This window comes from Desmodus rotundus, chromosome 5 (genome assembly GCF_022682495.2).
Source record: "Desmodus rotundus isolate HL8 chromosome 5, HLdesRot8A.1, whole genome shotgun sequence".
Lineage (NCBI taxonomy): Eukaryota > Metazoa > Chordata > Mammalia > Chiroptera > Phyllostomidae > Desmodus > Desmodus rotundus.
In genome coordinates this window covers 137,004,814-137,019,265 of record NC_071391.1, presented here as the reverse complement: position 1 = coordinate 137,019,265, position 14,452 = coordinate 137,004,814, and the positions used below count along the sequence as shown (strand labels likewise).

The 14,452-nt window shown below is 38.8% G+C and overlaps 1 protein-coding gene across 2 annotated transcripts in view; it reads right to left on the bottom strand.

Moving 5' to 3' along the window:
- Positions 1-12,954, bottom strand: part of COMMD1 (copper metabolism domain containing 1) — a 104,164-nt gene extending 91,210 nt beyond the window's left edge. The window contains exon 1 of one of the 2 annotated variants that reach the window (XM_045189397.3): positions 12,881-12,954. Coding sequence is in view for 1 of the 2 variants with exons in the window: in XM_024552747.3 (XP_024408515.1) it covers positions 7,773-7,949 (177 nt within the window). In the remaining variant the exon portion in view is untranslated. Of the gene's footprint in view, positions 1-7,772; positions 7,988-12,880 lie in introns of those variants that run through there. The other variant, XM_024552747.3, reaches the window with a different exon arrangement.
- Between the last annotated feature and the right edge of the window lie 1,498 nt (positions 12,955-14,452).

Below are 14,452 nucleotides of genomic sequence, written 5' to 3'. Positions count from 1 at the left end.
TAAGGGAAAACATACAGGTAGTTGAATGTTTGCAAAAAAATTTTTTTTAATTCCGTATCCTTCAGGGGACATACCCTGATTAAAAAATATACAAAAACTATTACCATGGGCCTTTCCTTTCTAGTCAATCTAATTCTCAAACAAATTACAAAATTTTATGGTTTCAAGAAACCAAATTTTTATGGTTCTGTCTCTTGAAACCATTTAAAATATGAATATTTTTATAGTCTTTTATTGTTATTTTCTTATATAAGCTTAAACCAGTTTTTCTATGTTCATAGTTTTCACTTGATTCTCAGATTTACAATATTACATTTTATATTATCTTATATTACATCAACTAACATAAGTTTTATATCCTCTGAATGCAGAAAAATTCCAAATTTAAATTCTATCTCTTACTAAGAACACACACTTAATATTACAGAAACATTCATTTATTTACCACAGATTTCATAAGCTTAAACAAATTAATGAAATCCCTTAAGCGGATGTAATAGCAAATAACCCCTATTTCTACCTTTTAGATTTTTATCAAGTAACCAACTTCTAAATATAATTTATATGTTATATTGTTTCCAAATATTAAACATTATGAGTTTTGAATTTTTTTCTGTAAAGGTTCCAAGATGTAGGCTTTGAAGGCCCACAGGATCTCTGTCACAACCGCTCAACTCTATTATTACAGTAGTGACAGCTGCTGTAGACAAGATGTAAATGAATAAGTGTATGACCATGTTCCAATCAAACCTTATTTATAAAAATGAGCAGCAGGCCAGATTCATTCCATGGGCCACAGTTTGCTGACACCTGGTGTAGAGTATTACAGCTTCTAGCTTTCCCCATACTTTAGTAGTGTCGGTTTTCTCTCTTGCTTATTATTCAATTTTTAAATGTCAATCTCCTCATTTCAGCACTATCAATAAATTCACTTATTCTGCAGATTTTTACTAAGTGCCTACTACATGCCAGAAACAGTATTAGTTGTTACGGATAAAGAATTAAAAAAGAGTAATAAAGTCCTGCCCTCTTAATTTTTACATTCCAACAGGAAAGTCAACAAATAAACAAGCTAATAAGTACATAATATAATTTCAGGTAGTGCTAAGTATGAAGAAAAGTAAAGCAAAGTAAATACAGTGGGGAAGGAAAGGTGAGGCTCTTTGGATAGATCAGGAAGACCTAACAAGTAATTACTTTTAAGTAGAGAATGAATGAAACAAATTAACAATCCATATAATACCTGAGGGAAGAGCATGACAGGCATATGGAAGAGCAAATGCAAGGGTCCTGAAGAGATTTAGAAAGCACTTAAGATGTTGGAATAAAGACAAGAAGATAAACCTAGGGAAAAAAAGAATCGCTGGTCGCTGTGCCGAGAATAGACCAGAGGGGGCAGAAGTGAACAGGAAGATCAATCCATAAAGTGTTTCATGTATTTCCAGACTTCTAAAAAAGGATCTAAATATATTTTAATTCAAATTATAGAAAAAAGAAAAATGGATAAATTAACTTTCAATTGACAGAACTGAGTATAAGGATATATCAACAATAGACAAAATCCAATAAAACTTTTCAATTTTTAAATTATTTTATTGTTGTTCAATTACAGTTGTCTGCATTTTCTCCCCACCCCTCCACCCCACCCCAGCCAAACCCACCTCCCTCCTCTGCTTCCACCCTCCCCCTTGGTTTTGTCCATGTGTCCTTTATAGTAGTTCCTGAAAACCCTTCTCCCCACTATCCCTTCCCCCTCCCCTCTGGCTATTGTTAGATTGTTCTTAACTTCAATGTCTCTGGTTATATTTTGCTTGCTTTTTTCTTTTGTTGATTATGTTCCAGTTAAAGGTGAGATCATATGGCATTTGTCCCTCACCTCCTGGCTTATTTCACTTAGCATAATTCTCTCCAGTTCCATCCATGCTGTTGCAAAGGGTATAAGCTCCTTCTTTCTCTCTGCTGTGTAGAATTCCATTGTGTAAATGTACCATAGTTTTTTGATCCACTCATTTGCTGATGGGCACTTAGGTTGCTTCCAGTACTTGGCTATTGTAAATTGTGCTGCTATGAACATTGGGGTGCATAGGTTCTTTTGGAATGGTGTTTCAGGGCTCTTAGGGTATAATCCCAAACTACACAACACTGAAGAAAGAAATTAAGGAAGACACAAACAAATGGAAGCATGTACCATGCTCATGGATTGGAAGAATTAACATCATCAAAATGGCCATATTACCCAAAGCAATTTATAGATTCAGTGCAATCCCTATTAAAGTACCCATGACATATTTCACAGATATAGAACAAACATTTCAGAAATTTACATGGAACCATAAATGACCCCAAATAGATGCTGCAATTTTGAGAAAGAAGAACAAAGCAGGAGGGATCACAATACCTGATATCAAACTGTATTACAAGGCCACTGTAATCAAAACAGCCTGGTACTGGTATAAAAACAGGCACATAGACCAATGGAACAGAACAGAGAGCCCAGAAATAAACCCAAGTCTCCACAGTCAATTAATATTTGACAAAGGAGGCAGGAGCATAAAATGGAACAAAAATAGCCTCTTCAACAAATGCTGTTGGGAGATCTGGACAGCGACGTGCAAAAAAAATGAAACTCGATCACCAACTTACACCATACACAAAAATAAATTTGAGGTGGATAAAAGACTTAAATATAAGTTGTAACACCATAAAAGTCCGAGAGGAAAACATTGGCAGGAAAATCTCAGACATTCCATGCAGCAACATCCTCATAGACATGTCCCCTAAAACAAGGGACATAAAGGAAAGAATAAACAAACGGGACCTCATCAAAATAAAAAGCTTCTGCATGACTAAAGAAAACAGCATTAAAATGAAAAGAAAACCAACAGTATGGGAAAACATATTTGCTAATAATACCACAGACAAGGGTCTGATCTCCAAAATTACAATATAAAGAACTCACATGACTCCACTCCAGGAAGACAAACCACCCAATTAAAAAATGGGCAAAGGACTTGAACAGACACTTCTCCAAGAAAGACATACACAGGGCCCAGAGACATATGAAAAGATGCTCAGCACTGCTAGCCATCAGAGAGATGCAAATTAAAACCACAATGAGGTACCATCTCACACTGGTCAGAGTGGCCAACATAAACAAATCAACAAACAAATGTTGGAGAGGATGCAGAGAGAAGGGAACCCCAGTACATTGTTGGTGGGAATGCAGACTGGTGCAGCCAATAAAACTTTTATTATTTTATTTAATGAAGTTTCAGTGAGGAAACACAAAATCATCAGCAACAGAGGGCAGTAGTGAACACAGAACTTAAGTGCAAAAAAGGCGATCTAGCTTCACAGTTAAGATCCTTCTGTAGAATTCTAGTAAAGTGGAATTAAAGAGCATACCCACAGGGTTAACAGCAGGAGCAAGAAATTGGAAGTATGTAAACACATATCTACAAGAAATTGCAATTATAAATGTAAGCCAAAAAAAGTAGATAAAAAAATGACAGGGCATTTATATAGGATGTCAACTCCCTAATTAAAACACTCTCAATTCACAGATTTCACTGCCTCTCAGGAGCTACCAAAAATAAAGCTAGAGCAAGTGAATGGCCAGCTTCATTTATCTACAAGCAGATGAAAGGTTTGCCTTTTTGTGATCAATAGGCAAAGCTAGAGGGGGTCAATGTCCCAGGCAAGTAGGACTGGAGAGCTCCATTCCAAGTGGAAAACAGGCAACAGTACAAATGCCAGCGATCAGTACACTGTACCTGGTCACTTGATGAGAAGATTAGAGAGAAACGCTGAGGCTCGAGGAGTATCTGTACCTGAAACACTGTCTATGAACGAATGCAGGCAGCTGGTAATACGAAGGTTGCTAACCTGTGTATCCACTGCCTATCTCCTGCTGAGAGTTATACAACCCTTCTTTCTGTTCCTCCTACCACTGTTGTCCCTCTTCATTTTCAGTTTCTTCACAGAACTTAATTTTCTGTAGAATTGATGTCCTACTCCATTTTTATCCTCAGTACATTTCCCTTTGCTTAGACTTCCGCATTTCTTTTTCTTTTTATTTATTTTTTAGACTCCTACATTTTTATTTAGTATCTTCTTCACTGCTTTTCTTCTAGCCTGCAGTTTGAATTGAAGATTACTGAGACTCCACAAAGACAAAAGAAAAAAATATTTTGACCTCTGTTGTGATCTATATGTAAAAATGTACACACCCTACCCACCTCATATTCATGAGAATGGCTATTATCAATAAAATAAAAATTAAAAAACAGAAAATATCAAGTGTTGGAGAGAGAGGTGAAGAAATCAGAACCTTTGTACACCGTTGGTGGGAATATACTGTCAAACGGTACAGCCATTGTGGAAAACAGTATGGCAAAAAATTAAACATAGAGTTACTGCATGACCCAGCAATTCTACCTCTCGGTATACTATACCCAAAAGAATCGAAAGCTGTCTCAAAGAGATACCTGTACTCCAGTGTTCACAGATGCATTACTCACAATAGACAGAACATGAGAGCAACCCAAGTGTCCAATGACAGATGAATGGATAAGCAAAGTGTGGTATATACACATGATGTAATATTTCCAGCCTTGAAAGGAAGGAATTTCTGACATATGCTACGACATGGATAAATTTTGAAGACATTATGCTGAGTGAAATAAGTCACAAAAAATGACAAATGTTTTATGATTCCCCTTATATGAAACATTTAGAGTAGTCAAAATCATAGAAACAAAGTATAATGGTGGTTGCCAGGGACTATGGGGTTGGGGGGCGGAGTTATGGGAGTTATTGTTTAATTTTATGAAGTTTCAGTTTTACAAGATAAAAAGAGTTAGAGATATGGGTGCCAGTGATGAATGCAAAACAGTATGAATGTATTTAACACCACTAAATTGTACATTTTAAAATGGTTAAGATAATAAATTTTGTTATGTGTATTTTAGCACATTTTTTTAAAAACTGAAAAATAAAAAATATATACTTTGCTTAAGAGCAGGAATAAAAATTAGTAGGAACATAAGAATAAAAAGTTGTTTTATTTCTTGTCACCTCCAACAACAATACTACATAATGGGTACCACCATGCTATGGTGAAATTGGACTATTCACCATTTCCTGAATCTGCTCTACATTTTCCTGCCGCACCCCTGCTGTTTTCTTAACCTGAAATGCCCTCTTCTGCCTCTTACTTTAGTCTAAAATACTTTACACTTTCAAGAGCAGCAAAAATGGCATCTCTAAGAAACCTGCCAAAAAAAACTAATCTCTCTCTTCTGACCACAGTAGCTTGCTCAGACCTCTACTTCCAAATACACAGCATCCTTGAATCCTGCTTTTTTGTGTATGTTCTCTTTTACTGCAGACAGACAATCTATCTCCACTCAAAGCCCTTTGGTTTTAAAATCATGTTTGTTGGAGGCTGTGTGAAAAGTTGAAAGGATTAAGAAGTACAAACTGGCAGTTACAAAAGTCATGGGGGTGTAAAGCACAGCATAGGGAATATAATCAATAATATTGTTAATAACTATGTATGGTGCCAGGCTGGTATGAGACTTATGGGGGAGGATCACTTCACAAATCATATAAATGTCTAATCTAAAACTAATAAAATACTGAATGTCAATTGTAATTGAAAAACATAAAATCATGTTTGCTTTTTAGGTTACTGTAGGAGTTGGAGAGAGGTTTACTCCTCAGTGTTGCTTACAAGATTAATGAAGATGGGAATTAGATGTCATGTAGAGCCTACAGTTTCAGCCCTAAGTCAAACAATTAAAGGCTTTCTCCTGTAGTACCTCAGACCAGTCGATCTCGAAGATGCTGTGCTGCCAAGCACAGGCAAATCTGTTCTGCTCCCAACACCAAGAGAGCCATGCCAGCTCTTCCAACTAGAATCACTCAGAAACCCGAAGTATTCCACCCTCTGGCAGAGGATTGATACTTGGATATTAATCGGCAACGTATTTAAAAGAAAATATGGGAACCCTGGCTGGTATGGCTCAGTGGATTGAGCATCAGCTTATAAACCAAAAGGTCACCAGTTTGATTCCCGTTCAGGGTACATGCGTGGGTGGCAGGCCAGGTCCCTAGTTGGGGGCAAGTAAGAGGCAACAGGTTATTGATGTTTCTCTCCCTCTTTTCCTCCCTCCCTCCCCCTCTTTCTAAAAATAAATAAATTCTTAAAGAAAAATATGGGAGAGTTTCCAGGAAATCGCTTCTCTGGGTATCCTGCAGTTTTTACCTCATAAGAAAACAAAAGTATCAAAAATATGGTCCATCTAGAAAGAAGTAGCCCCCAATGTTTGGACATCCTAAGACAATGCCTGCACATGTACTGTTCCTACTTCTTGACCTGCAGTGCCTTATGTTCCCCTCCTCACTGGCATACCAAGCACCTCAAAAAACCAAGTAACACATCAAATTCTCTAGGAAACCTTTTCTGACCACTCAAAGAGTAAGATTTGACAGAAACAGAAGGCATTCACTAGTGATTTGTGGTATCAACTCAACTTACTTAGCATATCTTAGCACACCTGAAATAGTATCCCTTATATTTCAAAGGGACAATCCATTTACTTTCTATGAAATAATTGATTTATTTTTCTGTATTCAAATCCCATAAGCAAAAGCAGTTTGAAAAAGAAAAACAGAACTGCTTTTTTTAAAGCATAAGTAGTTTTGAAACAAATAAGAGCAAAAGTATAGCAGATGAAATACTAACACTGACTTTAATCTAAAGTGTGACTTTACTCTAACTGCTTAGGCTCCCTAAGCCCATTTCCTAATCTTCAAAATGTGTGTCCACCATATAAGACTTTTGCAAGAAACAAATTAAATAAAATGTAAAACGTCTAGTACAGTTCCTAACACATAGGAGGCCCACAAAAATCAAAAATCACTTTTACAGTCTTATCTCTACACTTTGACACTAGACGCATTCCTATGAATAGTTCTGTCTAAACCAGTGTTGTCCAACGTGGTGGCCACTGAGCATTGGAACTGTGGCTGGTCCGAACTGATGTGCTTTACATGTAAAATACATACTATACTTCAAAGGCTTAGCGAAAATAACAATATAAAAATCTTACTAATACTATACATCAATTACATGTAAAGAGATTATACTTTGGATATACTAGGTTAAATAAAACATTAATATTAACTTCACCTATTTCTTTTCACTTTTTTAAAGTTGCTACTAGAAAACTTAAAAGTATATATTTAGCTCTCATTACATTTCTATCGGACAGGCTGGCTTATCCTTTGATTTCAAGCTGGTAAGTATGTTCTGTTAACTACACACTGGACTACTTGACGGTTTCAATCTGGCCAGTGCACCCCTTATCCCGGTTCACTTTGACGCTCCCCACTTCCACGACACGGGTAAGTCTGACGACTTAATCGCTCTTAATTTTTAAAAATATTTAGCCCGCAGATTCACCGAGGCAACTGGAAATTGTTAACCTACACAACAATAGATTCGTATCTACAGAAACACCCAGAGCCCTCTCCCGTGGGTGTCGGGTCGTCACTGCTGGAGGCGCTGGGAGCTTGAGCAGAAAGGGGTCACCCCTAAGAAAGTGAGAAGAGACGAGGGAGCGAGCGCCCCGCTTCTGAAGGAGCATAATGCAGAGCCCAAGGAGAAGAGCCCAAGGGGAACAGCCTTTCAGCTTCTGGGGAAACAGTCCGAGGGAGGCGGGTAAGGGTCTGGGCTCTGAGACGGAGGCTGCAGGGAAGAACGGTACCTTAAGAATCCCCCTCATCTTCGCCAGAAAGGGTCGGAACTCTTCGGGTGGCACCTCCGGATACAGCTGGCTCCGCAGCAGCTCCTCGGTAATACCCGGGTGCCCGTGGAAATCTTTCTGGGCCAGGCCGCTCAGCAACCCGCTCAAGAGCTTGCAACTATCAAGCTCGCCCGCCATTGTCACTGGAAGCTCCGCCCCTCAACAGCTGAGCCCAAGACGCCACGGCAGCCTGGATGGCCCTAAATAGCCCGGGTGGAAGCCCGAGGGCGAAAGTGGCAGCGAGTTGCTGCCGGAGCGGATATTGGCAGCTGCCAGGTTTGCTCTGCAAAACTGGACCCTTAGGCTGCCGCCACTGAGCTATACACTCAGTTCCAGAAGGATCACTTTGCTTCTGCTGATTTTCTTCATTACTCCAGGACCCACTCAAAGGAAAGAACACTTGGTTATTACTTGAGATGGAATAGCATCCTATGAAAGTGGCAGTTTTAACTTTTGTTGGGCTGAATCTCATTCCAGATCTTACCAATCCACCAACTGAATAGGATCTATCATTCAGATCTAATATCTGCCTAATCCTTACCTATCCACCTTTTGTCCAAGAAAATTTAACAACCCCTGATAACATAATGTGTTTGCTTGAATTGTTACTTGCCTTCTTATATACATGTAATTGTCTTTCCATCTAGATCAGAGGCTCTGACCAATGCTCCTTTCCATAACAAATATTTTGTCAACACCTTTACTGTCCTGAAATGACATGCATAGATAATATAACTGTCTACCCATATAATTTAAATAATTCAGCATATTATTCACCCATAAAAAGAATGAGGTACAGATACATGCTAAGTAAAAGAAGACAGATGCAAAAAGACAGCTATTATATGATCCCATTTGTATCTAATGTACAGAATAGGCAAATCCATACAGAAGTAGATTGATGATTGCCAGAGACTGGAGAAAGGGTGAATGGGGATGATGGGCACCAAATTTCTTTTGCAGGGTTGGTGAAAATACTCTAGAATTTTAGGTAGTGATTATGATTGTACAACTTTGTGAATATACTAAAATGCACTGACTTGTACACTTAAGGATGAATTTCACAGTATGTGAATTATTTCTCGATTTAAAAATCAGTATAATGACCTAATTTAGGATAAAAATAATAGGAAAGTAATTTAAAATATAGGTATTTCAATGTGTGTTTGGGCACAACTACACTAGGTGACCAGGAGACATATGAAGTAGCCTGATGCCTGCAGGTTTAGGTAGAACCACCTGTGACTTCCACAAATATAAATAACAGGTGTGCTGTATTGGTAACTCCAGGGAGGGGAAGGTATATAGAGAGACAGGTTGCTACTGGTAACATGTTGTTCTGAAATTCAAGCAATGGTTGGTAAAGTTCAGGGGGAAAAAACTCTTCCCTCACTTTACCCAGTAATTGCAAACCAGGTGTCAGGATGGGCGGGGTAGGACAAAATGGCAGCCGAACTACAACCCGGAAGAGACAGCTGAAGTCAAACCAGGGAACCACCAATAATGGATTGCCGCTTTGTTCAAGGAGACCAATCCCTAGCCCCCACGAGGGGAGCCAACCAGAATTTGGTGCATAAAACCCCGCCATATTCCCTGCTTCCGTGCAACTTCCTTGGCCTGCTATGCGGACCGGAGGATCTCGTCCGGGTGCGCAAACCTCAATAAAGCTCTGTACTACCTAATTTTGTGGCTGATTGGCATTTCTTCCTTGGCAGAGCCTAAGAAAACCTTTCACCAGGAATTCTCTGTTTACTTTAAAGCCATGCTAAAAATAATTGTATTTATATTTATGTTGCAGTTAGGTTTCAGGCTCAGACAATAACAGGTAGATTTCTCACCTAAATGAACATCCCCTCAATGGCAGGATGTCTTATATCCCCCGCCCCCCTATTATTGTGAGAATTGAAATACCCCTTTCCAAAGTAGTGCCACCTTGTTGCACTGTTGTAAACCACTGATGTAGACTGCTTTAATTAACATCTATCCAGCGTTTGCCTGAAGTCACGAGGCATTCTTTATAATAGAAAAGATATAAGATATTTCTTTCCCGAAAGGAATTAATTTTCTAAAGGGCAAATTCAGAAAGGCTTTTATGGCTCCAATAAAAGCAAACTGAGAGCTAAACTATACATTGTATTCAGCGTGCCTACAGGAGTTGCAGAGAATGGGCAACATAATGGAAAAATTAAAGGGTTGTGAGTGGAAAGAAACAGCACTATTAAGCACATGACTTCCAAATTACCCACCAGAAAGGCTGTATTCATTTATTTCCAGGAAACCGTACTAACATTGACTGGTATTATTCTTTATAATTCTTGCCATCTGATACATGAGAAACATCTTATTTTAATTTGTATTTCTTAAAATTTGAAAGTGAATACTTTCTTATATATATTTATTAAATGCTTGCATTTTTTTCCTATTTTCTTGACAATTTTCTATGGGGGTTTCTGTCACTTCATTGATCTCTAAGAACTCTTTATACATTTGGAATATTAATGTTTATCACCTATACTTCAATATTTTCCCTGGATGTATATGAGGTATGTCCGGAAAAAGTCTAGCCATTGTTAATATAATAAGAACAGTTTTTGTAACATCAATGTAACCTGGCAGACAAGGAGAGTGGACTGGAATGCACATGCATGAACAATGACAACTTCACTGTACGAGTCGGCAGGGGCGGTAGATGCCAGTGAGTGAGCTGTGTGACCATCACATGCAAAATGACTGAGCAAGTAAAGCAACGAATCTGCATCAGATTTTTCATTAAGCTTGAATATTCCTCTACCGAAACTATTCAGATGATTCAGAAGGCTTTCGGGGATGATGCAATGAGTGCAGCTCAAATAAAAGTATGGCACAAGCATTTCAAAGATGGTCGAGAATCTGTTGAAAGGCCTCATTGGAAGGCCTTCTATGTTCTGGAAGGCCTGCAACAAGCAGAACACCTGAGAATGTTGGACATGGACAGGCTGCAAACTAAGATCAGCAACTGACCACACAAGAACTAGAAGCTGATCTGGGGATTCCAAAAACTACTGTGTCCAAGATTTTGACACAGGATCTTGGCATGAAACATGTCATGGCAAAATTCATTCTGTGGCTTCTGCTACCGAAGCGGAAGGAACATCCTGCTACAGTTGCTAATGACTTGATTCAAATTGCTACCAATGAACCAGATTTCCTCAAGAAGATCAAGATGAATGGTGGGTCTATGGCTATGATCTGGAAACAAAGGCCCAGTTGTCCCAATGGAAGTCACCTGGTTCTCCACGCCTGAAGAAGGTGCAGCAAAGTTGCAGCAAGATCAAGACTATGTTAATTGTGTTTTTTGACTGGGAAGGTGTTGTCCATCACAAGTATACCCCTCCAGGCCAAACAATTAATAAGGATTATTACCTCAATGTTCTTCATCAGCTGAGACATACAACACAACGAACAAGGCCACAGCTATGGGAAACTGGTGATTGGCAACTTCATCACAACAACACACCCACTCATGCATCACGTCTTCGCAGAGTGTTTTGGAGAAACATCAAATCACCCAGGTGACTCAGCCTCCCAGCAGCCCAGATTTGGTGCCCTGCGACTTCTGCCTTTTCCCAAAACTAAAATCACCTTTGAAAGGGAAGAAATTTCAGACTGTCAATGAGATTCAGGAAAATACAATGGGAGAGTTCATGGTGATTCCAACAAAGGATTTTGCAGAGTGTTTTGAACAGTGGAAGAGATGCTGGGGGAACTGTGTGAGGCCCCAACGTGAAGGGGATGGAGGCATCACTGTCCTGTGTACAATGTTTTTTGTATCTTCTTCAATAAATGTCTCTGTTTCACAGTACATGGCTGGATACTTTCTGGACAGAACTTGTATAGTTGAATCTATCAACCTGCATAGTAAAAGTCTGGAAGTTTATTTACCAAAATGGTTATAGAGTATATCTCTGAGTAACTGAGGATGGTTTATATTTTCTTCTGTCTGGTTACCTAATTTTTCTAAACATCTGCAGTGTACGTGTAATTCTGTTGTAAGAAAAAGTTATGTAATGAAAATATAAAATAAATAGTTATACTAAAATCAAACTTCCTTTAATGAAAAGCTTTAAAAGAACATGTGTCCTACATGACTGAGAAAAGCTATGCACCTTACATAATGTTTCTTAAACATATTTTAAAAGATTTTATTTATTTATTTATTTATTTATTTATTTATTTATAGAGATAGCTAGTGGGAGGGAGAGAAACATGAATGTGAGAGCGCAATATCTATTGGTTGCCTCTCATAAGCGCCCTGTCCAGGGACCAAACCCACAACTCAGGCATGTGCTCTGACCAAGAATCAAACTGGTGACCTTTTGCTTTGTGGGAAGATGCTCAACCAACTGAGCCACACCAGTAAGAGCGTCTTAAATGTTTTGATAGCATTATAAGCTTTCAGAATTTCATAGAAACCTCAGATACTTTCGCCTCAAAATGCAAATATACACCAAATGTAGTTACAACATCTAGGGGTTAATTTACCTCTCTGAAGTCTTTCTATAAACCTAGTTTTCTACTTGCCCTAAGAGCTCCCTCTCAGCACTCCCAGTGCTAATTAATCATCACAGGAAATAAGAGAGGGTGGGGGATAATCCTGTACATCACTATCATCGTTTTACTCCTATTCCAATGTATGTAATAATACACAGACATATATTGCCTGTGTGAGCCTACAGCAAGCTCCAAAACACCAGTGATCAATAAAAGAAAATCATCTTGTGCCACCAGGGGCTGCTATTGCCCATGTAACTGTTCAAGGTTGGTAACAGCCACATTTTTAGAATGCCTTTGAAACAAAAGGATCAGAGAACAAAACATTATTAAATCTCAAAACACAACCTGTTTCACCAGACAAACCTGGACACGGGCCTATTGAAAGGATTGTTTGCTGTGAGGCAACAGCAAAGAAAAAAAAACCTTGAAACCTTGGCGCACAGAAAAACTACAAGCATCTAATAGCAGCTCTCCTGTTAAACAGGTTTCCGTTTAACATTCCATTAAACAACTGGTAGCTTTCCCTATTCACTTACCCTTATATGGCTCACAGGCTGTTTGGTCCCAGGCCAGCAACAAGTGTTTTTTAATGAGGTTTTCTAGATCTGAAAATGTTAAAATTTAAAATGTGAACTGAAATAATGTGCAAACACGGGCCCCAAAGTTTTGTGATAAACTCTCCCTACTTCCTGTCTCTGCTCCACCTTTTCCAATTCTACTTTAATTACCATTCACTCTCCACTCAGCCAGCTACTCAACAGGTATTAGTTGACAGCTTTGAGCCAGTCATTCTGTGAGGCTCCAGGGGATACAGAATTGAATAAGACAGTCTGCCCTAAAATCTTACATTCTGGTAAGGGAAAATAATATGTAAATAAACGGTAGCAGAATATGCCACCCTAAAATATGCCACTTTGGTATAAGGATTATTTGTGAGCTGAAGGCAACTGAGAAGAAGCAGATACAAGAAAAACTCCATGCCCTCCTATTTGCCTAAAAGCAGGACAGAAATTTTCAAAGGTGTCCCTCCTGCTCTGCCTACCAAGAACAAAAGTCAATCCCAGGCAACAACTATAAAACCTTATCAATGGAAAAGGCACTAATTTAAATCTTCATAATAAACCTTACTCATGTTTCCCTTGCATTTCCTGGTCACTTCCCCATCACTGGCCTTCCTGACACCTTTCTTTCCTCTTTGGCTGAAGATGGTACATAAATTGGATTTCTAAGCCACCACTTTGAATTACTCAGTTTCTGTAGGGATCTCTCATGTATACATGAAGTATACATGTTAATAAACTTGTTTTCTTGTTAATCTGTCTTTTGTTATAGGAGTTCCAGCCAAACTCTCAGAAAGGTAGAGAGAAAAGTATTTTCTCTTCTATATAAACTAATTACTAAAATATAATGAGCTAAGGGTTGTTACTACTTAGCACCTAGAGATAACAGATTTGGTGGTGGAAGAAAAGAAAAATGATTAACTCAGTTTCAGTAAGTCAAAGAGAGGCTTTAACAGAATAGAACTGGAAGAGGTAATTGGGAGAATAGGCCCACTGGTGGCCTTCAAGCTGGACCAGGACAATCCTCCCTTTCCCTGTCCTTGGAATGTGTGTTCTGTTTATCACTTCCACAGTAGGAGTAGATCCAAGGACACAGCCCTGAGAGTGAGGTGATGACACCATCTCGACAATATATATGACTGAGACCAGTTAAACCCTCTATATAAACTTTAAGATTCTGGTGGGCAGGTGCAGACTCTACTTGTCTTGTGACAATACAAGACAAGCTTCAGTAAGTTCCCTTGTTTATTAATCTGGAGTGGTCTCACCCTCCGCTTGTAGGAAGGGGGTGGGTGTTGTGCTGGATTCAGATTTTACCCAGAACACTCCTGAGGCTGCAAACCAACAAATGATTGGGCATGTTGCATAGAAAATAGCATGTCCCTATGTATGGGGGCATTAAAAACAGTAGTGTGTTAAGGTACACTGTAATGGGTTTAGAAATACTACCCCAAAATATGGCACTGTGGCGTATTAAGTATTTGAAGGAACAGGCAGAACAAAATTTTAGAAATGACAGGTGCAAGAACTCTCTGACCTCCCCCTTCT